The following is a 24933-nucleotide window of genomic DNA, read 5'->3' on the forward strand; positions in this document are numbered from 1 at the left end:
AGAGCTAATATAGAAAGTTTTAAAAATCTATTGTTATTAAATAAATGTTTAAGTCCTTCGGTACCTGATTAGGAGATCATAGTAATTTCTTTTTGCCTGAATTTAAATTATAGTAACATAATCCACAATCAGCAATATCAGGACAGCATAATACAATTACTATGCCAATAATGCTTCAATTGGAAAGTTTCCCTCTGCACTAGAGATGTTATTATTTGCATCTCATTATGAATATTTTCCAAGAGGCCCCCAAATTCAGAGCATCATTGCTATGCTAGCTATGCTATATAAGTAACAATGCACTGAATAATTTATAAGCAATTAATATACACAGTGTATTATGGTATATTAATAATGTTTAATGCAATCAATTCACAATAAAAGCTCTGCAATTTTCTAAATATATTGAATAGCAAAACCATTTTAAAAATAGGCTTTAAGGTGTGAATAGAAAACAAGAAGAAAACCATAAATTGTCTTAAATAAGTAGTTTGTTTCTTAAAGGGGAAGATAACTTTCTGAAGATGAACATAAAAGCAAAACATTGATCACTTGCAGTTGGAAAAAAGCCTAGGGCATTAACTCTCTTTTTATGACTGTAGAAAGAATAACAACCATGCAAACTACCTGACCCTCCCTGTTACTACCACAAAATAAGAATAAAAATAAGAAAATTTCACCAGATTTGAGGAATAATGAATTTGTAAGGAGATGCCAAGAAACAAATGCAAAGAATTCCCATTAAGCCATATCTAGCTGCTAGGCACTGTAACAAATACTTTGTATGGGCATAACTCGGAGATATTTTAGTTCGGTTCCAGACCACCACACTAAAGACAGTTGTAACCTTTTTGCTGGTGGAGGGTCTTGAATTCAAGCTGTAAAAAAACATATCTTTGAAGGGTGATAAAACAAAGCTCAACAAAATAAGGTATGTCCATATACATTTTTCTACTTAATTCTCATATATTTACTATTTGATTTAGATATTATATGCATTTTACAGATAAAAAATAGATTTAGAAAGATTAAGTAAGTTGTTCAAGATTATATCAGTGGCAAAGCTTAATTTTGAAATCCACATTTGCTTCAAGAATGTTTTCAAGTGACCTCTAACTCAAGTGACCTCTCACTCAAAAAGGGAGAGCAAGATCACCTATTTATTTTATATTTTTCTCAGGGCTCTATTTAAAAGATAGTAAATGATTAGTAAAAGAGAGACTTCTGGTCAAGATACAGGCATAGGTAGACATGCTTCACCTCCTTGTGCAACCATAGAAGGATCACAACTAACTTTAAAACAAAAAACACCCAGAACTGCCAGAATATCAAAGTGCATGGAAGTCCAACAACCAATGATTTAAAGAAGCCATATTCATCCAGACAGATAGGAGGAGCAAAGCTGGGGAGCTGGGGAGGAGAGTTAGCTATGTGGAGGCAACAAGGCAACAGTGGTGATGGAGCAGTGGTAAGGCTGCAGCCAGCAGAAAAGGCAGTCACACATTCATGTGTGGTGGATAAAAATTGGGAAAGGATACCTTGGGAATGAATGTTCCCAGCCCCAGACCAAACCGAGCAGACCAGTGTTCCTGTGCTGGGAATATAAAGCCTCATAGCTTTCAGCTGTAAAAACCAAAGGGGTGGGACAGCAGAAGAAACTACCAGTCTTTCAGGAGAGTCTGTTTAAAAGGCCCAAATGGTCCTAGAATGTACACGAACCCACCCACTCTGGAAACCACCACTAGGGCAAAAGCCAGAAGAGTGCAAAAGTCAGTTGCATATGGAAAGGGGGTGAAGTGACTGGAAATGGGGTGTGTGCTGGGCAAGCCTCCAGCAGACATACAGAAGCATTGTTCCCTCTCTGATGGCTCCCCCACATACAGAGCCACAACGGTGCAGGGGCTTGCCCCGCCCTGGAAAATACCTAAGGCTCCACCCCATACAACTTTAACAGGTACACTAAGACAGAGAGTCAACACAGCTCTACCTAATACACAGAAACAAACAGAGGGAGGCTGGCAAAATGAGGAGACAAAAAAACATGGCCCAAATGAAAGAACAGAACAAAATCCCAGAAAAGAACTAAACATAATAGCGATAGCCAGCCTATCAGATGCAGAGTTCAAAACACTGGTGATCAGGATGCTCAGAGAATTCAATTAATATAACAAAAGCATAAAGGAAGAAATGAAGGCTACCCTGAGTGAAATAAAGAAAAGTCCACAGGAAACCAACAGTGAAGGGAAGGAAGCTAGCATTCAAATCAATGATTTGGAATGTAAGAAAGAAATAAAGATTAGACCAGAACAGAATGAAGAAACAATTTTTTTTTTAAAGGAGAGAATGAGAAGACTCTGGGACACCTCCAAAAGTGCCAACATTTGAATTATAGCGAGCCAGAAGGAGAAGAGGAAGAGCAAGAAATTGAAAATTTATTTGAAAAAATAATTAAAGAAAACTTTCCTAATTTGGCAAAGGAAATAGACATACAAATCCAGGAAGCACAGAGAGTCCCAAACAAGATGGACCCAAAGAGAACCACACCAAGACACATCATAATTAAAATGACAAAGAGACAAAAAGCAGCAAGAGAAAAGAAGAGTTACCTACAAATGAGTTCCCGTAAGACTGTCAGCTAATTTCTTGAAAGAAATTTTTCAGACAAGAAAAGACTGGTAATAGGTATTCAAAGTGATGAAAAGCAAGGACCTACAACCCAGATTACTCTATCCAACAAAGCTATCATTTAGAATAGAAGGGCAGAAAAAGTCCTTCCCAGACAAGTAAAGCTGAAGGAGTTCATCATCAACAAGCCCTTATTATATAACATGTTAAATGGACACATTTAAGAAAAAGAAGATCAAAACTATGAACATTAAAATACCAACAAACTCACAACTATCAACAACTGAATCTAAAAAATAAAAACAAACTAAGCAAACAACTAGAACAGGAACAGAATCATAGGGATGGGATCATTTGGAGAATTATCAGCTGGGAGGGGGAAGGGGGAGAATGGGGGGAAAGGTGCAGGGATTAAGAAGTGTAGTTGGTTGGTACAAAATGGACAGGGGTATGTCAAGAATAATATAGGAAAGGGTGAAGCCAAAAAACTTATATGCATGACCCATGGACAGGAACTAAGGGGGGATGGGACTGCTGGAGGGAAAGGGGGGTACCAAGCAGATGGGGGAAAGGGGGAAAAATGGGACAACTATAATAGCATAATCAATAAAAATACTTAAAAAAAGATTAGTAAAATATATAACCCCACAATAACAGGGAGAATAGGAAGGGACCAGAGCAGGTGAGAGATTTCAGTAATTTTCTGGAAAATGGAAAGCATGAGGCAAAGCAGAGAATGCTGTCACTTAGTCACATGCAGAGGTAGCTGTTGTGGAGAAAGGAGCCAGCTTTCCCTACTTAACACCCAGAAAATGCCATACTGGTGGAAGCTGGACATGAGAAGTTGAGTTCAAAAAGGGGGGTTGGAAAACTTGTGTATGAAACAACAAAAACCCTCATTACCTTCTATGACTTTCATGCACAAAACTCATAGCATTACAAGACTAACTTTCACTTCTTGCACCTTCACTGAAATAAAGGAAAGTTTCTTGAAAAAAATTATGGTGAGAACTAAGGCAGATAATGTAGTTGTTAGTGCCTCAAATTACAGTCCTTCTCATTCTCGTTCTGGCATTGAGAGGACCCCAGCATGACAGCCAGCTTCTTGCCTGCTCACAGTAGAGTACAGCTTAACAGATTACACACTCTGCCAAAGGCACACAGCTCCAGATCAGCCTTTGGCTTGTGTTATGTTCAAATATGAATGGCAAGCATGAATTGCACAGCTCTGAGACTGGAAGACCAAGATAGATACACTACAAATTTGAACCTAAAGCAAACAAAGGTAATTCAGGGAACAAAAATAATTTGGAAAAATATTCTAAGATAGTTAGAAATATTTGAGAGGATGTTACACTCATAAAACAAAAATAAGATGCTATTGGCAAAATAAACAATCAGATAATATAACATCCTTAGAAATTTAAAATGTGGTTGATAACTATAGAAGATAAAAAAGGAAGGAATTGTAGGAAAAATAGAAGAGAATTTTTCTTCACTGAAATAAGGACAATTTAAAAATTACAGAGATTTTCGGGTGTATAGAAGAATGCATGAAAAATGACAATACCTACACAAATCATTGTGAAATTTTAGAAACCTAAGAATGCTGTCAGACAAGGTAAAACATATCACTAACACAGAAATAAAATTCCAACTGAAATTCAACTTTTCCTAAAAAACTATTAGTTGTACTCAGTCAAATTATTAAGCACATGGATAGACAGTCTAAGTGATGTAAGTACTCTGAAAATATATCACCAATGTAACTTGTCTTATGAAAGGATATAACCCAGAAAAATGAGAGAGTGAACCAAGGAAGAGGAGGATATCAACCTAAGAAGCAGCAGTTTCAATCCCTATGAAAAATGAAGGGAATTGCTAGAATGACAGCTGTACAAAATGTAGAGAGCAACACATTTTGCATAACCCCCAAAAGTGAGATATTTAGGAAGAGAGGAGATTTATAGATTTCATAGTATACTTGAAACATTGAGCAATAGAGAATAAATTCAAAAAAAACAAAAGGCAATCCGGAAGTATAAGAAAAGTAAAAAGCTGTCCAAAAAAAAAAAAAAAAAAAAAAGAAAGAAAGAAAGAAAGAAATGTGATCAAAACACAGAAGTTGGGGCTTGCCAGGCCTTACCTGCTCTCTAGAGTCAAGAGGAAAGAGTACCCATTCGAGTCCTGCCCCTAGCAGGTTGTGGATGACTGTGGCGTGGCCTTTTTGATGTGTACCATAGGTGGTATCTTTCAAGCAATCCAAGGTTTTCACAATTCTTCAGTAGGAGTAAACCACAGACTAAGAGGGAGTTTGACATCTATTAAAACTGGGTAGCTTTGTAGTCTGGGGAGGTCTGTTTTCCATGATCAGCTGCAACATGGTTCAAGTCAGAGGGAAGGAGGACCTCTGGAACTTCATCATGAGAGGAGCCTTAACAGGAGCCATCATGGCCACAAAAAATGGACCAGTGGCCACGGTTGGGTCAGCCATGATGGGTGGTGGCATTCTTCTAATTTTAATTGAAGGAACTGGTATCTTATTGACAAGATTTGCCTCTGCACAATTTCCCAGTGGTCCACAGTTTGCTGAAGATCTCTCCAGGTTGCCTTCAGTCCAGTTACCATCTTCACCTTTTGGAGACTATCAACAGTATCAATAGGGCTCTCTAACAGAGAGAGCTGGAATTCAAGAAAGGTTCTCAGAATATCAAGTCACAGACTGTTGATAAAAGCACAGGTGGGACAACTATGGCCAATTAAACTACAGACATTTAGCACATTTTTCTATTTAGAGGAACATGGGGGTGAGGGTGTTAAAAGATAATTCATTTATTTATTCACGATGGATTGCATTTGTAATATAAGCAAATGTGTAGTACTGTAGCTTTAAAATAAAACACACTAAATGCTGAGGAAATGAAGAACCACAGGACAAAAAGCAGTGATATTTGGCCATCATCAGAAATAAAAACTCCTGGAACTTGCCCCTTTCTCAAAAAAAAAAAAAAAAAAGATACAGTACTTGGGTCTAAAGATCACAGAATTTATATACTCTAAATAATGTAAATGCCTTTTACTAAATTTTCAACTTTCAGAATAATCCTGAAAGCAAAACACAGAAGACAATTATGATAAAATAATAAAATGTAAATATTATCACTATCAATAGCATAAAATTAAAAATATAGACACAGAATACACACTGAAAGGAGAAATGGAGAGGAAGAAAATATATAGGGGCATTTATATTTACATCTTACAAGGTGTGAGTTAAAAGACACTTTCTATAAGTCATGAAAAACAAAGTAGAGGTGCAAGTATATCATTTAGACTTGAGCAAGGTGGGTGTGGTGTAACTGAGCTGTATTCTCATCTATAATAGTAGAAACTCATTGCCTCCAGTTGACAAATCTAAAAACAGCAGGAAACAATTATTTATTATTTATAAATATAACTAAGAGACTACTGGAAGATAGGAAATATTTAGAACTACAAATCAAAGACTACCAGAAGAAATCAACCTAGAAACAATTAAAATGGTTGCTTCTGGAGAACAAAAATGAAGCTGGAGAGGAATGGAGTGGGGGACTGCTGATTTCCATTATAAGATATTGCATACTTTTTAATTTTTGTATGTGTACATTTATATCCTAGAAATTTTTAAGTTTTCACTCCTATCAGAGCAGCACCCTAAACAAGCAATGAATTAGAGCAGTGATTTTCAACTAGTGTGCCACAAGAATATTTAAAACGCGCAATACCTGACTATTTAGTCAGGGGCACTGATCTCTTTTCCCTTAGACTGTTAAATAAAATGTTAACAACCAACATGACCATAGCCATCCATGTGACAGAATCAAAATTATACATGTATTTTTGTTAGATTCGCAAAAAATAAAATATTTTTTGGTTTGCTAGAGAATTTTAGTAATTCGTTTATGTGTGCCATAAGGTGAAAAAGGTTGAAAATCACTGAATTAGAGTTATAAAAATTCTCTAAGGAACCAGCTAATCATAACACCACCTGTATCACTCAAGAAAAACCAAAAAAAAAAAGAGAAAAAACCCAATAAAACCTGTAGACTACACAGTACATTTTGTGCCTGAAGAATAGTTTAAACAGGTATACATACTAGAGATTATACTATAAACAGAGACTGATTTTTTTTTTAAAACAAGGTTCTTAAGAGTCAAGTCAAATAAAGAAGAGTTTGTTGCTCAGAAACGCATTCCCTCAGCCTACCTCTCATTTCAGTGCTTTAATGAACAGTTCCATAAAAACTGGCAGTGTCCCATTCCAAAACCATTTTTGCTGCTTCTCTTTGCCTTCTGTCTCTGAGCTGCTTAGCCTAAGAATGGGCAAATCCCAGAAGTCTGGGGGAAGGTGCAGATACAATTACTATTCCCCAGGGTAACTAACAAGAGAGAGAAATCTATAGATTGATGCTTGACTCTCCTATCCTCCAGATACTACTAAAGAGTTTCCAACAGAATTGTTCAGGGTAGAGCAAAAGTAGTTTTACAGTTGTGATTATGCAAAACACAGAGTTTATTCTTGTGTTAATATCTGTTAATATTGTATTACTTTCCATACGAACAACTGTAAACTTACTTTTGTCCCACCCTATACTTTAGTTGCTCCTGGTGTTAACTAACCAGCCTAAAAATGCCCTTTATTGGCTTTCCCTCTTTCCCTTTCTTACTCTCCTCAGACTTTTACTTCAGCTTCCTGGGGTCAACTCTCAAACTATCTGCATCCAAGACCTTGTCTTTGGCTCTTAAAGAAATCCCCAAAATAAGGCACTAGGGTTCTACGAATCAGGGTTGTGCTGAGACATGTGAGTGCCCAAGTTGGGCCTATTATTTGGTACCTCTTCAAATACTTATTCAATATTTAGTTAGAAAAATGCTTGGGCACAGGAAGGGAAAAGGGCATATCAAAGATAAGAATGACCATATTAAAATGCTAGAGCCATATACAATTTTATTGCTGTTGCATTCTTAGGATATCATATTTTATATCATAGTGTACTTAGTTTAGGTGCATATGAATTTTCTTAATATTTATCTGTACTATTCAAGGGTCTATGCAAGAAGCAGAAACCAGTGTTTTGAAACAGAAACTAGTGTTTTCAAATAGGAAAGTTTTTTTTTTTAATTGCTTGATGGTGTAAGCCTAGAGGAACAGAAGTCAAGGGACCACCACTATATTTTGTAATCCAAGAAACCACTACTGTGGCTGGGATTCAGAGGTCAGGAAACTGCCTTAGCCATTGGTACCACCATCGATGACATCACAGCAGCTCCACACTAATGAAGCTGATGATAAATGATGGGACATGGGAGCCAGCTGCTATCAATGTTAAGTTCATCAGAGCTGTTTTGGCTGCTTTCTGCCTCCAAAAAATTCATTCACTCCAGTATATTTCATTGGCATGATATAAACCAGATATAGGACTCTAGCCTCAAGAAAGTCTGGAAATATATCTTTTAGCACTCTAAGCCATGAAATACGCGATATGGGAGGGGGATAAAAAGGAATGGAAGTGGATATCACATGCCAACAGACAATATCAGGCACAATCTGCTGTGTAGCTACCCCATGTTCATAATCTTCGGCACATGTTTAACTTCCAAACAAAAACCAGAGCAAAAACAGTATGTTCCTAATCTTGCATAATACAATTGTCCCTCATATAAATAAAAACCTGCTCACACTCCCCTAAAAGAGTAGATCCAAAGTCTATTCACTGCCTCTAGTGATATTGTTTATTTATCTTCTAGTTCAGTTATAATTTCACCTTGATAGCCTTTAAATGAAAGAATAAATTATAAATTTTACCATCATTAATATGCTTTATATCAAGTAGGAATAGAAAAAAAAGAGGGGAAATTTTTTGGTTAAGCAACATAAAGCAAGAAATATATGCAAAACTATCTCAGATTTATTCCTGCAACTAGTCATAAAACCATAAATAGTATGGTTAACATTTTTAATTCTCACCCAAAACAAGAAAGGAAGGGAAAGGGAGAGAAACATCAATATGTGAGAAAATAAGCTCTTATATCTTTGGGGCCACTATTCAGCCCATTACATTCCATCTTGCTCATTTTGTTGATGAGCCCATTGAGCAAACATGGGGTGGCTAGGAAAACAGGCTAATTAACACCTATAAAATGGGTCACCCTGTCCCTCTGTTCATTAAAAGCCTCTTCTACAGTGGGTGCCTTTGGTAAGCACATGGAACACAAATAATGTCACATCCAAAGATTCTAAGAACCTCTTGTCACCAATTCTCAACTTTACTCCTTCTGAATCCTGGAACATCTGGCCAAACCATTATCAACTCCCAATAAAAGCAGGCAACTGGATCTGTGGCCCAAAGTCCTTTCATGCAGAGGATTTTCCTTCCACATAGTTTTCAGGGCCACTCCTAAGGGAAGCTATAATGCTGCCACAGTCCATTTCTAGCTGTGCTTGCATATTATGTGAAATAGTTTGTAAACCAGGATCAATTATTTTCTTTCACTTTCTCGATCAGCATCCCAGTATAAATTAAAAAATGTATTCCAGATGGTTTGAATGAAGAGCCTTTAATGAAAAGATTGCTTGTATAGATGTAGGTAAAATTAAAGGAACAGGGGATGGTGAGGTAGCCAGATACTAGCAAGAGTGTGATGCTATTATCATCTCTAGAAGTGAAGACATAAGAGAAGAAAACAGTGTTTCTGGAGTGCAAAGAGAATTAAAACTATGAATAAGAGGTTTCCCAGTAGGGGTTGTGGTTATGGAGGGAGGTAGCTAGGTTCAGAGATGCAACATCAAAGTAGGGAGAGAGCATCCAAGAGATGTCCTATCCACTCTAGCCATTCACCTGTTAATCTACTATTGATTAAACCCAATTTGAAGTCATCTGGTAGGGAAGCCAAGGTGATGCAGTGCCCAAGTAGGTCAGTATCCTAGGGCACAAAACAAGGTGAAATCAATCAGAGGTGCACAAACATAACCAGCCAACAACATACCATAGGAAATTTCAAGAGGTCAAACATGTGGGTTGAGGGAGAAGTGGCAATGCAGCAGAAGTGTGGAAATGGTAGTCTGGGGCACTGCTCTTGCCTCTTGCCTATGCCTTCATAATCTTCCACTTGATGAAAGAGCGCTGCTATGGATACCCTAGTTCAAGGCATGATCAGATAAAACCCAGCCCATGACAGGCAGCTCAGCTTGCAATCATGTGCTATTCCATGGTCAGAACACAAATTTCTACCAGATCCAGAAGCAATCCAGAATCCGTTTCTTAAAAGAATAACTTATTTGGAAAGTAGCCTGTGGCTTTGCTCTAAAATCCTAGACCACTGCTCTGTAATTCTAAATCAAGGCTTGCCAGAGTCCCCTATAAATTTGCTTTCTGCCAGACACGTCAAGCACCATTTGATCTGTTGGATCATAATGTTAAAGTAACAGAGTAATTTGCACTGTAGTCCATAGTAGTAACAAAGCCTTTTCTTACTCTGGTCCCATTCAAAACTGGCAGCCTTATGGGTTTATTTGATAAGTGGTCAGAGTAACACACTCAACTGTACATATGTTGTTTTGAAAGTTCAATAAGACTTACCAATCATTCACCTTTTTAATAGTGATGGGTGAAAAGTGTAGGAAGTGTCTTTCAAAAAAGAAAAAAAAACCCACAACCTGCCACAGACCACTGGACTGCCCAAAATTTTATTTATATCATAGTTCTGAAATTTACATCATTTTTCCCTCCCACTCTTTGGCACACATTGTTCTTTCCCAAGGGATCTATGGTACTTATTGCTACCTCCAACTGACCACATCCAATCAGTATAATGGACCATACCGATGTTTTATGGCATGATAAGACAAATAAGCGTCCTATATTATTACAGAATACTGTAAAATTGGCACTGTCCTGAAGTAAGACTGTGAAGGCATACAGGTGAAAGAAACTACTTCTGCAATCTCTTTATTGTAAAGGAGGAAAAATAAGTTTAAGAGATTGATAGCTGAATATCAGATGCCAAAATTATGTTGACTTGCTTCAGTTAATTGACAGCATCTGGAATTGCTCTTAAACTTGGAGTTACACGATTAAGTACATGCTAATCCACTGTCACCTTCCAAGACTCTGATTTCTGCTCAGGTCAAACAGCCGAGTTAAGCAGGTATTTGATGAAAAATATCACCCCTGAATCTTTCATGCCTTTCAAGCTGACATGAACCTCTGACAATCACCCAGAAATGTGACATTATGTTTGGTCTACTGTTTCAAGGAGAGGATATTTTAGGAGCTTTGACTTGGGCCTTCATACCGCATCAGCCCTCATTTCATGAGATAAGGAACCAATGTGGAGGCTCAGTATGTCTAATCCAACTCTTCATTCAGAAATCAGAGAGGGTGGGTTCGGGGACCCAGTGGGCCCACTGTGCAATGGACTCAGGTCAAAACTGCATTTATCATTTGGTCTCCATAAGCACCGATTTTGAAAGTGACCACAAGGGCAATTGGGGTGCCTAATGGTCAGCATCAGATCAGTGTTCCAGTAATTCCCCCAAATTTCACTTACTTCTCTTTCCTTTTGGTAAAAGCAGAAAGAGAATATATAGTATATTCTGTGACACCATCACAGAAAATTTCCTCAAGGGAACCCAACATCCCCTTATTTAAGAAGCTCTGGTCTATGAACTGATTCAGTTATAGAAATAGGTGAGGGACTGTGTGCCCTTATTGTGTTGACTTAAGCCAGGCCTGTCTTCATTAACTTCAGAGTCAGATAAACAGATCAAGTAGGACTTTAGTAGGTGGCATATCTATTTTGGTCCTAGGGACATCATCATAGTCTAGGCACCACCATAAATCCTTAAGGACTAATCCTTCTAATAACCACTCTGACTGCTGCTCATTACTGTAACCATGTCCAGTCTGTCTCTGTCATTTTAAGTGCTGCCATTTGGCCTCTGGCAATCTGTAATACCATCATTCCTACTGTGGTCAGGGAACCCATTTCAGAGACAGCACCCTTTCTCCCTCGTCATTCTGAAGAGAATCAAAATATGTCATTTCGACATAACAATTATTTTGAGTTGAAGGCAATTGAGAAAAAGGAGACACAAGAAGAGCCCTCTGCCCTCCCTCTATCTGCCTAAGAGCAGGGCATAAATTTTCCTTATGAAGCTCTTCCCCTCTCCTATATCAGAAAAAGAAGAATCAATGGAAATGGAGATGACCCTAAAATGAGGCTGTGTAAACAAACGTTGTGAAAAAACCCTGATCTACCATTAGTTTCTTCCATATGCTTCTGAGTCACAATTTTATCAGCCCTAGAAGCCCAATGCTTTTCTTTGTCTAGTTATTCCTCCATAATTTGTTGCCTTTTGTTAAAATGATATATAAGTCCCTGAGTCTAACCATTTCTTTGGGCTTTTCATGTTGTTGTTGTTTTTTCCCCATGAAGTCCCCATGCATGTTAAATTTAAAATATTAACACCAATAAAGGTTATCATCTTTTTTCCTGTTACTCTGTCTTATGTCAGTTTAATTTACAAGTCTCAGTTAAAACCTAAGAAGACAGAGAAAAAATTGCTCTAGACTCCTCAGCCTACAGAAAATATCTGCTACAGAGCTTTTCAAGGACAGATGACCAATATATTTCTCAAACACAGTGAGGAGTTGGTCAAGTGAGTTGCACATGATAAATCGTCTCCAACATTGCTAATTCCCTAAGCCTTTGGATTCCGCCCTCCACATTATCGCAATGAATTTATAATATTAAGGCAACTGACTAATCATTAAAGCTACTCCTCACTGTTAAGATATGTCCACAAATTAAGAATTTCTGGTAAGTGCACCAATATTAATAATCTCAGTCCAATATAAAGATATGTTTCTTTATGCTTTTCTTTTTTTTTGTAACACTCTTAGACTTTATGCCTAGACTCTATTTCTATAGGTGAAAATTGGCCAAATTCAATAATTCTAAGCTATCTCCTCCCAGGGTAGATTTTGTACTTGTCCCTTGGGCATGCTTTGATTGATCTAATCCTCCTTAGAGATCTAACGATATTGAAAGAGTAGGAAGCAGGCATAAGGAAGATCAGCATCCCTTTGGAAGGTAGCTTCCTCCATTGAAGTCATTACAGGACCTCAAGCAGCAAAGAACTAATGTCACCTGACAAGGGAGGAGGGCTGCTTTTATGGCCAGGGATAGTCAATGGTATTTAGAGAGTCGGTTCTCAGATTCATCCAAGACTGCACAAATGTCCCCATTTCAATTCTTTGGGTCCCATCCTTTCCCAATGAAAGCACAACTTTCACTTAGGAAACTATTGAGGCTATGAACTTAAGTTGTAATTTTGCAACCCACTTTGGATCAAACTTTGGATTTTGTTTTAAAACATTTCAGATCTGTAGCTATGAGATATAATAGGGCCTCTGAGGGTAGCCAAGAATTTCAAATATGAGCTAATTCTGTTTCTATAAGCTCTGCAGGGCCATCAGTAGCGGCCATCTCCCTCAAGTCCTTCTATTCCTTATTTCCACCACATTACAATGCAGCGGCCACTTGTTCTGTCAAAGGCTTTAGTTTCAGTAGCTACAGTGGTCCCCATTATCCATGACTTCACTTTCAGTGGCTTGTTACCTATTGTCAACCACGATCCAAAAATTGTAAATGAAAAATATCAGAAATAAAAAATTCATAAATTTTAAATTGCTCACCATGCTGAGCAGCATGATAAAATCTTACAGTGTCTCACTTCTTCCCTCCCTGGATGTGAATAATCACTTTGTCCAATGTCTCCACACTGTACACCCCCTGCTCTTTAATCACTTAGCAGCGTTTCCCAGTTATCAGATGGATCACCATGGTGTCTCGATGTTTGTGTTCAAGTAACCTTTATTTTATTTAATAATGTACGCAGCCTCTAGCTGCTGAAAAAGGCAAGGAGACAGGTCCCCTCCCCACCCCACCCCTGCCCCCAGAGTCTCCGGGAGGAACGTAGCCCTGTAGTTCCACCTATTTTAAACTTTGGACATACAAAACGATAGGATAATAAACAGTGTTGGTGCTATTTTATGTTTTCATTTTTTTTTTAAATAATGACCCCAAAGTGCAAGAGTAGTGATGTTAGCAATTCAAATATGCTACAGAGAAGCCTTATAGTGCTTCCTTTAAGTAAAAGGGTGAAAGTTCTTGACTGAAGAAAAAAAAAATCATGCTGAGGTTGTGAAAATCTACAGCAAGAACAAATTGTCCCTCTGTAAAATTGTGAAGAAGGAACAAGAAACTTGTGCTAATTTTGCTGTAGCACCTCAAACTGCAAAAGTTACAGGCACGGTGCACGATAAGTATTTACTTAAGATGAAAAAGGCATGAACAGAAAATGTGTTCCTATTGATGAAAAAGTATTGAGCAAGAATGCATTCAGCCTATAGGAAGATTCCAGCAAGGGATCCCCTGAAACAAATGATACCAAGCCATTTATTGCCCGATTATTAGTAAGGACTGGTTACAGAGATTCAGGAATAAGATTGGAATGCAAAATATAAAAGTTACTGGGCAGGGGTGGGGTGGGGGGGTGAGAAACATTCATATAACTTAAATTTTATTACAGTAAATTGTTGTAATTGTTCTATTTTATTATTAGTTATTGTTAATCTCTTATTGTGTCTAATTTATAAATTAAACTTTATCATAGTATGTATGGGGTTCAGTATTATCCTTGGTTTCAGGCATTTACTGGGGACCTTGGATTATATTCCCACTGATAAGGAGGGGACTACTCTATCTCATTCTAGGTAATTGTAGGTGAAAATTCACAACTATTTGCTTCATGGAAAACAATACCACATTTCCCACTGGCCATGAAATTATCACTCAACTAGGTCAGATAGCTAATTCCATATTTTTATCTTTGGAAGTCTATTTCCTGATCAAATTTTGGTGCTGAATACTTAGATTAGGTTCTCTGTATGAAATAGATATTACTCAAGGTATTTCAAGTAGAAAAAGCCTTGACACAAAGAATTAGATGCTTATAAGATTATGGTAACTCATAGGAATGAAAGTCAAAGCCACCCCTAGTCTTTGGCTTCAAATTCATACAACCACACCTGCCATGACTGCTATCAATTACAATTACCACTGCCTGCATTCACAAAACTGTTGCCAAGATAGTGGAATAGGTAGTTCAGCTGTTCTTAACACATATATGTAAGAAGCTCATTTATATAATTACATTACTAGAGAAAAATGGCATCTACTTCCTTTTTGCCTTCCCAAAATTTCCTAAGTGCCTCACACTAACAAAACTTATATTTGTGAAGGAATCTGAGAAATTTAATTTTTAGTCCCCCAGATGCTACAATACCAGGGAGGAAAGGAGAGAGAATGTATCAAGGGGATAGGAGTAGATTTGTAGAGCCAATAAATATCTAGCACAATAGCCTAAAGGTGGTTTTCTGAAGTGGTTAATATTTATGGTAGACTATAGAATGTGAATGCCAAAACTCACTCTAAAGAAGTTAGAAATTTGTTCCCCAAATTCATCTGGCTGCTTTTTTGCCTAATGAACTCTCATATTCCTTTTCTTTCTAAAAATAAGACCAGATATCACTGTTACAAGTATGTAATAATGACAGCAATAATTTGAGCATAATGAGAACACTTAAATGTCATTGAATAAATATAGCTTTGTTGAGCAGTTCTTTTATGACCATATATATTTATTAAATTTTCACTATAATAACTGAACTCAGAAAATATTTGAAATCCAAATGTATATGTATAGCTTATAAACCCTAACTATATAACATGCTTATTACATGTAAATGTTGTCAGGCTTCCGGTCAAGATGGCAGCAAAGGTAAACACGGCTCACACCCTCCTTGCACAATCACATCAATATTATCACTAAATTATAGAACAACCAGCATTCAGAACCATTAGAAATTGAGCTGAATAGAAGTCTTACAAATACAGAATTAAAGAAGAAACCACATCAAGACTGATAGGAAGGGTAGAGACACAGAACAGGCTGGTCACACACCCATGTGTGGCAGATAAAAATAGGGAGGGATATCTCAGAAGTGAGGGGTCCCAGCCCCACACAAGGACTCCCAGCCTGGGGGTCCAGTGACTGGAAGATAAATCTACATAATTTCTGGCTGTGAAAACCAGTGAGGATTGAGGCTGTGGAAGACAAACTGCTAGAGTCCCAGGCAGTTCTTAAAGGGACCGCACACAGACTTACTTGGACTCACTCCTGAGCTCCAGCACTGGGGCAGGAGATTGAAAGGCATAAGAGGCATATGGGGAGGAACTGAATTGTCTGCCATTGGATCAAGAACTAGGGGGCATCTTTCTCTCAGACACAAGTGCTTGCAGAGGCCAGTGCCCCTTTTCTGAGCCCTCCCCACTCAGAACCACAGAGCCAGTAGGAGGGAGCCATATCTGAGACTCTATTAACCTGGCTCACATTGTTGACCCCACCTGGTGATGCCCTGAGGCCTTGCCCCACCCAACTCTCAGGCCACCCAAGCTGTTTCCAGTGGCTTTTCCATATGAGTGGCTTATCTTGGCCCATGCTTCAGATTTTCCTAAATTCTCCTTAAACAAGCAGCGTCTGGCTTCAGTGAGCACCATACTTCTCATTAAGTTGCTCCAGGTCCCACAATAGAAGCAGCTAGCCTTGATTCACAGCTTGGCCTCTCCTGGGCACCTCCAAGCCCAACACAAGTAGTAGCCAACTGCAGATTGCTTTGTAGCTAATGCTATGTGACCCCAGACAGAACACAGGTGGTGGCTGACCTTGGACATGCCAATAGCAATCAAGGCTCAACTACTACAGGAGGGTGTACACAGTCCACACAGTGGGTACACCTTGAACACCCAGCTTGGGTAATTTGGGAAGCTGTTTCACTGGACCCTACAGGACACCTACTACATTAAGCCACTTTATCAAGCCTGGATAATGTAGTAGCTCTACTTAATACATAGAAACAAACACAGGGAGGCTGCCAAAATGAGGAGACAAAGAAACATGGCCCAAATGAAAGAACACAACAAAACTCCAGAAAAAGAACTAAACAAAATGGAAAAAACAATCTTATCAGATGCAGAGTTCAAAACACTGGCTACAGGATACTTAAAAGAACCTAGTGAATACCTCAACAGTGTTTAAAGGACACAATCAGAAAAAAAGGATATACTAATTGAAATAAAGAACAATTTACAGGGAATCAACAGTAGAGTGGATGAAGCTGAGAATCAAATCAGCAACTTAGAATATAAGAAAGCAAAAACAACCATTCAAAACAGCAAGAAGGAAAAAGAATTTAGAAAAATGAGGATAATGTGAGGAGCTTCTGGAACAACTTCAAGCATTCCAACATTCACATCATATGGGTGCTAGAAGGAGAAGAGAAAGAGCAAGGAATTGGAAATCTATTTGAAAAAATAATGACAGAAAACTTCCCTGATTTGGTGAAGGAAATAGATATACAAGTCCAGGAAACACAGAGTCCCAACAAGATGGACCCAAAGAGTTCCACTCCAAGATACATCGTAATTAATATGCCAGAGGTTAAATACAAAGAATATTAAATGCAGCAAGGGAAAAGGAGTTAGTTGCCTACAAAGGTGATCAATGAAGAAGATCAAAATTATGAATAATAAAATGGCAATAAATACGTATCTATCAATAACTGAATCTAAAAGAAAACAACAAAAGAAATAAGAAGAACAGAAACAAAATTATAGATACAGAGAATGTTTCAATGGTTGCCAGATGGGAGGGGGGTCAGGGAGATGGGTGAAAAAGATAAACAGATTAAGAAATATAAATTGGTTGTTACAAAATAGTCATGGGGATATAAAGTACAGCATAGGAAATAGAGTAACCAAAGAACATATATGCATGACCCATGGACATCGGCAACACTTGGGGATTTCTGAGGGAGTGGGGGCCAAGGCTGGGTGGAGGGGAACAAAGTGAAAAATTGTGGACAACTGTAATAGCATAAACAATAAGATATATTAAAAAGAAAATAATAATTTAAAAATGTAAATGTATTTGATTCCAGATTAACTAGAACACAAGTCACATTCAAAGGTGAGGTGTGACTGTCACTAACATAATGCTACCTACCATGAAAGACTCATAATCTACCCACCCTTTCATTACCAAATAGCTAGGTAATCACTATTCTTGAAAGACAGGTTCTTAAGATAGCTTCCTCACGGGGAGGAGAAACTTATTTTAAATATAATGGATAAGGGATGACAAAGAAAAAATTTCAACTGGAGGTTTTCCTTTTTCCCCATGCCGAATTCAAAGAAAAAATTTTAAAGCGAGAAAAAAAGCAACCTAACTGGCTTCTCTAAAATTGTAAAAAAGGGATTCAAACATACCTGGGGACTGACAAAGATTATACCAGCTATGTATATGGATTGCAAAATACTCTTAACTCAGTCTTATATTTAAATTGGGAAATACCCAGGAATTTCGAGACCCTATCTTTTTAGAAATGGCTGTACTATTTAAACCTACCCAAATTTTTAGTTTTAGAATGGCTTTTAATTTGGACATATTCTGTGACACATTCAATTACTCTGTAACCTTCCAACAGCTATATTAGATTATTATAATTAGGTAGATAGAGATCAAGTGATGTGTTTTAGCATGTTCTTATTCTCAAAGGAACCCTGGCTGGTTTGGCTCAGTGGATTGAGCGTCGGCCTGCGAGCTAAGTGTCGCTGGTTCGATCTTCCAGTCAGGGCACATCAGAGAAGGAAAACTCTGACTCCAAAAAACCTCCGCTGCCTTGCGGCATACCTCTTCAGGGGAAAGGCTAAGGGAGTAAACCCCGACAGAAAATCCGGAGCCGGAGTCCCTAAGGCGGTTTGACGTTGTAGTCAACACCGGCAACTCCTGTGGCGCACCTGAAGCCAAGCTGTATTGACTCCGTCTTTCCCTTGGACCCTTCAGCTGCGAAGAGAGGGGGGGGTCTGCTGCATGGGCAACAGCAGACCCTCCATATCACCCTGCCCAGGCTCTGTAGCTTCAGCTTCACTGGAGAGGACACTCCAGCGTCATCGCAAGATGTCAATTCAACACGGGAGGAGACAGATACTGTGTCACTCCCGAGTCGGACTGCACAACCATTCTCGGCGGTGCAGATAGACTCTTAAGAAGCTACACCATCGTCTCTCGAGACGGATGGCTGCCGATATATATTCTCAAAGGACATATTTTAAGGACACATTTCCTGGGAAAACCTCACCTATAAGTATGGAAAAATAAACTTCTAGTTAAATTTTTCTATTTAAGACCAGATGGATCACAAGCAATGAAGGTAACAAGGAAAAAAATTTCACATGTAAATATGTAAACATGACTTAATATGGAAAAATGAAGAAGACAAAGAAAAAAGAAGACCTAAAATCTGGACTTTTTAAACTGGTAAAAAAAAAAAAAAAAGTTTAATTTCTCAAAGAATATAGCAAAACCTAGACCTGTAGGTCTAAAAGAATTCTAAGGGGTAATCCAGATTATCCCGTGCCTACCAAAAATTCCTACTAATTAATCATCTAAAGATAGTTTTGACCACCTTCTTCATAAGTCACAATGCTTTTAGTGATATATTCTAGGAATCTGTCTTCATCTGGTAGTGGTTCTATATATCAATTAGAATTTCAAATTTAATCTCTGAATCCCCTTCAGGAACATAGTTATGTTCCATCCTACCTTAAAAAATAATAAAATTAGCCTGTGAACCAAAGGGTCACTGGTTCGATTCCCAGTGAGCGCACATGCCTGGGCTGCAGTTGGGGGCACGAGAGAAGCAACCACACATTGATGTTTCTCTCCCTCCCTTCCTGCTCTCTAAATATAAAATCTTAAAATAATAATAAAATTAAAAGCTGTGCCTTCCCTCCATACTTTATATTAGGAAAACCAACTTCTAATACTTACATGACTTGAAAAGTTTTGAAACAAAGAATGTTTTTAGTTCTCTTCCTTTTCACAACTATACTTCTGGTTCAGATGTCATCTGCCTGAAATACCTAAGATTAAGCATGAATTCCAAAGTACACTATTAAGGACTTATTCTCCAAGGGTACTTTGTCAAAACTGCTTCCGTGCAGAGTGGCAGGTGACCAATCTCATTACACTGGTTTTATGGTTACTGCTCAGATGCTGGGCTCCTATGTATGTAGCTCAGCATCATGGTGCCTGTAAACTCTGCAGACCTATTTACCATCCAGCAGCATCCTAAATCTTAGTGCCTGGGGTCTGTGCTGAGCCCCCACTTTACATCCCATACATCTGCATCTCAATAAGAACAGCTACGAATGCAGCTGGCCAGGATTAAGGCTATCATGAGGAAAGAGCTGACAGAGTGTGAACAGCTCAGCTTGATGTCGCATTTTAATGAAGGTGAGATTCAAATGTTCAGAACCAACAGTCAGCACCTAACGCCTAAATTATTACATTATCAAATGGATAAGACAGCAAAAATCACTTTCACTTCTAGGTTCTTTCTTATTGATAAGGTAACTTAGTTATAAATATGAAACAAACTGTAAATTAAAATATTCCCAATAAACTACAAAACATGGCAAGATTCTAAAATTTGAGTAATTTATATGAAAATGCTTTTGAAAGCCTAGGCAGTGTGTGGAAAGAGAGAAAAAGAGAATGACTAAATTAATAATGCTAATACTGAAACGAGTCATCAGTCAGTGCCCATCAGCAAAACAGAGTCAAGAGTAAGACAGAAAAGAGAAAAACAAAGAGCTACCATCATCGACTCTACTGGAAAATGCACGGTTTCATGCCTCAGGTATTCCAACTCATTGCAAACATTTAATAAAACCCCTGCTTTCTATGTAAGAAAACATTTCTGTAGTGACAAAGTTTTACCAAAAAAGCAGAGCAATCCACTGATTTTTAGGTATGAGGCATGCATCTTAATAAAACCCCTGCTTTCTATGTAAGAAAACATTTCTGTAGTGACAAAGTTTTACCAAAAAAGCAGAGCAATCCACTGATTTTTAGGTATGAGGCATGCATCTTAAGAGTGATGGTAGAGATATTCTGAAAGCTACTAGAAAAGGTTATATTTATCACATCCTAAAATCATCTATGATAAAGAACCTTAAGGTATAGTGAGAACCGAATGATTTAAACATAAGAACACAAAAGATCCCCCACTTTATTTTTGGCACAGAAAAAAAAAAGCACAGAATTAAAAGAGTGTTAAAGCTTACATTTGAAATGACAAATGTAAAAATAATTTAGAAGAAAGTATGTTTTGTGTCTGGATCCAAAAGCTCTTCCAAAGGTAACAAATTTTTAAATTAAAACAATGCTACCATAAAAAAATAAGTTTTACCAGAAATTAATAGATACGTAAGTTCTAATTTCATTTCTTTTCTGCATTAGAAATGGGCAGCAGAATTAGAATAACAACTGAATTGAATAAATAGGCATCTAGTGAACAATTTATATTATAATAAACTGATGAACAAAAATATAATTTTCCCCACAGTAGTAATATATTTATTTTGCTGAAATCAGGTAGTAGGGAATGAATAGCTCTGGGGAACCAGTACAGAATGTTCACAAAGATTTACAAATCTCTAGTCATTACATACTGAATAGCAAAAACATAGATGTTGAATCCTCTTAGACCAAACTATTATGTGTTGCAAATTTTCTGTAATTCTCATGACTTCATGCCTTTGGGGAGAAAGTGTGTAATTTTAATGCACAGTAAATATTTTATAGTTTACAAATATTCTGAAATAGTTGGTTTGTACAAACAGTATACATCCTCTACATGCAGTTTTGACATCTTGAGATATATAGAAATATTCATGCTTTTTATATTGGTCATATTTTCTCTTCCCATAATGATGCCTGTGCAACACCCCTAACATTTTAATCTGTGTAACAAGACACTCTCCAGTTGTTCATTTAAATTACATGAAATACTTCATTTGTAAATAGCAAATTTAACCTTCTGGTTCTGACTCCTCTTACTGTTATTCATTTTGTGTCTTAACAATCAATATCTTGTAACAATCAAGCACTGAATTTAATGATCTTTAGCACCAAGGAGTCAAGAATATTGCACCAAAATGGGTTTACACTTCATAACTAGCTAATAAATAAGATCTTGCAACTCTGTTACAAGGAAAATATCACTCCAAAATTAAACACATTGAAAGAGAATAGCTTCACAGAAAAGTTTGGTGTATGCCATTTGTAATAAAGCAAAAAGACAACAACAACCCATAGTGGATTCAATAGTTAATAAAGTTAATATTAAAATCTACATTAGAGGACTCCTTGATTTTTTAATTAAAATTTATTTAATTTTAAATGTTCTTTCCAACAGAAGAGGTAGGTATATTTCCACATATGAAAAATTGGTTAACAGCCAGAAATCAAAACATTAGAAGTCTGATAAAAATCAACATACTGTCTCCTAACAGCACATTAATGTAACTATTTTATGATGTTCCTAATAAAGACATGAGTTGTTTCACGTTCTAATCAGACATTAATCTTAATTTGCATAAAATATTTCTGATAGTAATACAAGTATTGAAAGGCTGCTTTTTCATCACAAAAACTGTTTCCCACAGTGATTTGTGCCACAAGTCATGGTGACCTTTGGGTCACTACACAGGATTTTATTGTAATTCTTTTTTTCACCAACACCATCATCATCAAGCCTCTAAAAGTCTACAGAGATCATCATATTTTTAAAATTTAATTACAATCAAAAGGGTATTTCAGACTAGTGGTAGAGAGATTCGACCATTCCAGTCAGCAAATGAATTCAAATGTGCAAATTTTAAAGGATCTGCATTTCTAGCTTTGGACCAGAAAAAGGTAAGGTAACTGATTTTAATCCATAGGTAATTAGTAATTTAGCCAAAAAACTCATAAAGACCATGTTTCTGTGATCATCAGACTGAAGAATAACTGCATGTAAGATACATGAAAAATCTCATGCATTAGACAAACGGATGTGAACAGAGGAGAGCCTCCAAAGTCACATAATAATTGCTTTGGTCTAGACAACATCAAAGCTAATAAAAAATGTTTAAAATAAAAACGTCATAAATAAAACATTGGGGTATGGTATTTAACACTTTACTCCATCTAAAAGTCACTAATACACAGGAGCACATTTGCCTTTTTCTCCCCACCCCCAAGCCCTCATTTGCTTCTGTTCTCCCTGAAATTTTATATGAAATGGGAAATTCCTCACTGTCAGCAACAGTTAAGGCCCAGTTCAATTTATTCTCCTTTTGCTTTTCCATTTTTCTGCTTTTTTCCATTTTCTATCACCAGTTTTTCTGATTTGTTCACACCATTGGCTGAAACACCATTCACAGCTGTTTTTCCAGTTTTTGATTTCTTAGGCTCATTGTATGTCCGAACATAGAAGTTGAGAAAGAGAAAGATGAAGCTGATCGCATAGGCAATCAGAGCCCAGTGCATCCACTTCGGGAAGGGGCAGTCAGTGTAGAGAGACAGTGTTGTGTGCCCAATGGTCACAAAGAACTGAACCTGAAAAACAGAAACAATGCATGGTAAATAGTAAATAGTAAACAACTTCAGAATCTTCTCTATAGCTAATACAGGCCCAAATTTTGCCACACTGTGCAAAGCTGAACAGTTCTCTGGCCCCCATGCCGAGCTCCTTCTCAGTCAGGTAGTTGCTGCAATGCCATCTCCTCAGCAAAGCTTCCTGGTGACTAGAACTAAAGTACCTCCCCCACCTGCCATCTCAATTTCATTAACCAAATTGTTTTTGTGTGGGGTGGGGGTTTTTCTTTTTAAGAATTATAGCATTCTGAAATTGTCTTTTGCATTTGGTGACTTCTGGATCACCCATCTTTCCATTAGTATGTAACTCCAAAGGCAGGACCCTATGTTGCTATGATGATTCCTGAGTCTCTGGCACTGTGTGCAGACTCAATGAATATCTGTTGGATAATGCTGAGTAACACTATTTAATGAAAGGAAATATCAGTGGCTCCCACATTTTAGTGATTTCTTCCTTTTTTTAAAAAAAGATTTTATTTACTTATTTTTAGAGAGTGGGTAGGGAAGGAAAAAGAAAGGGAGAGAAACATTGATGTGTGAGAGAGAAACATTGGTCGGTGCCTCTCACAAGCACCCCAACAAGGATGGGCCCGTAACCCAAGCATCTGCCCTGCCTGAGAATTAAACCAGTGACTCTTTACTTTGTGGGATAATGCTCAATCAACTGAGATATTCCGGTCAGGGCAAAATCGTTTTCTTTCCACAAAACTGTCAGCAAGCTGGTATATATACTTTAAAAAATAAACTTCTTACAAAATAACAGGTTACAGGCATTTGAATTAACACTATCCTTTAAAAACTAAGCTCTTTGGTGAAATTTAGTAGGTAGTTGAGAATAAATGTGAAAAGAGAGAATCACTCTCACCCTGGCTGGTGTGGTTCAGTGGATTGAGTGCCAGCCTGCGAACTGAAAGGTCGCCAGTTTGATTCCCAGTTAGGGCACATGCCTGGATTGCAGGCCAGGTCCCCAGTTGGGGGCATGCAAGAGGCAACCACACATTAATGTTTCTCTCCCTCTCTTTCTCCCTCCCTTCCCCTCTCTCTAAAAATAAATGAATAAAATCTTTTTTAAAAAAAGAATCACTTTCAACTTGAAGAATTTTTAAAACAAGAAAAGCCAAAATTAAGATGCTTTTTATTAAGATGAGGGAAATCAGTTTAAATTCTAATATATCAATAAGTGAATGGTTCTCAAAATAAAAGTTAAAAGTTTCATGGTGTTAACAAGTGCTAAGTTTTTACAAGATTGACCTACAGAAGTAAGAACTTCTGGGTTGGAAATATATCACCCTTCATAAAATTAGCATCCTATCTGGAACGGACAATTGTGGTTTCCTTTTTAAATATAGTATTATAGGTATCATTATATCAAATATTATTAAAATAATTTATTCCAGGTAAGCCCCAAATTTATATTACACTAAAAACTTTTAAAATTTTCCATGGAAAAATTCAGATTTTAAGAACTTTTTATTTCACAATGGTTCTTAGAATCTGCATCACCGAAAAAGGGTGTGTTGTGTGTATGTGAGTGTGACTGAGTATGGCATCACTCAAGGAGTGAGGTGCAGGTTCCAACAAAATAGATATCAATAGTTCATGCGATTCTTGTCATCTCTTTATTTTCTTGAGACCATTTACTAATTACTAAGTGAAAT

At 37.4% G+C, this 24933-nt stretch overlaps 1 protein-coding gene and 1 pseudogene across 1 annotated transcript in view; one reads left to right on the forward strand and one right to left on the reverse strand.

Annotated features, from left to right (window-relative positions):
* The first annotated feature begins 1707 nt into the window (after window positions 1-1707).
* LOC150007375 (mitochondrial import inner membrane translocase subunit Tim17-A pseudogene) lies at window positions 1708-5288 on the forward strand (annotated as a pseudogene).
* Window positions 5289-21185: 15897 nt separating this feature from the next.
* Window positions 21186-24933, reverse strand: part of ELOVL4 (ELOVL fatty acid elongase 4) — a 31204-nt gene continuing 27456 nt past the window's right edge. Inside the window, exon 6 of the mRNA XM_090282691.1 lies at window positions 21186-23236. Coding sequence (XP_090138817.1) covers window positions 22964-23236 — 273 coding nt within the window. The 3' untranslated portion in view covers window positions 21186-22963. The remainder of the gene's footprint in view (window positions 23237-24933) is intronic.

This window comes from Furipterus horrens, unplaced genomic scaffold (genome assembly GCF_987537825.1).
Source record: "Furipterus horrens unplaced genomic scaffold, mFurHor1.1.pri manual_scaffold_6, whole genome shotgun sequence".
NCBI lineage: Eukaryota > Metazoa > Chordata > Mammalia > Chiroptera > Furipteridae > Furipterus > Furipterus horrens.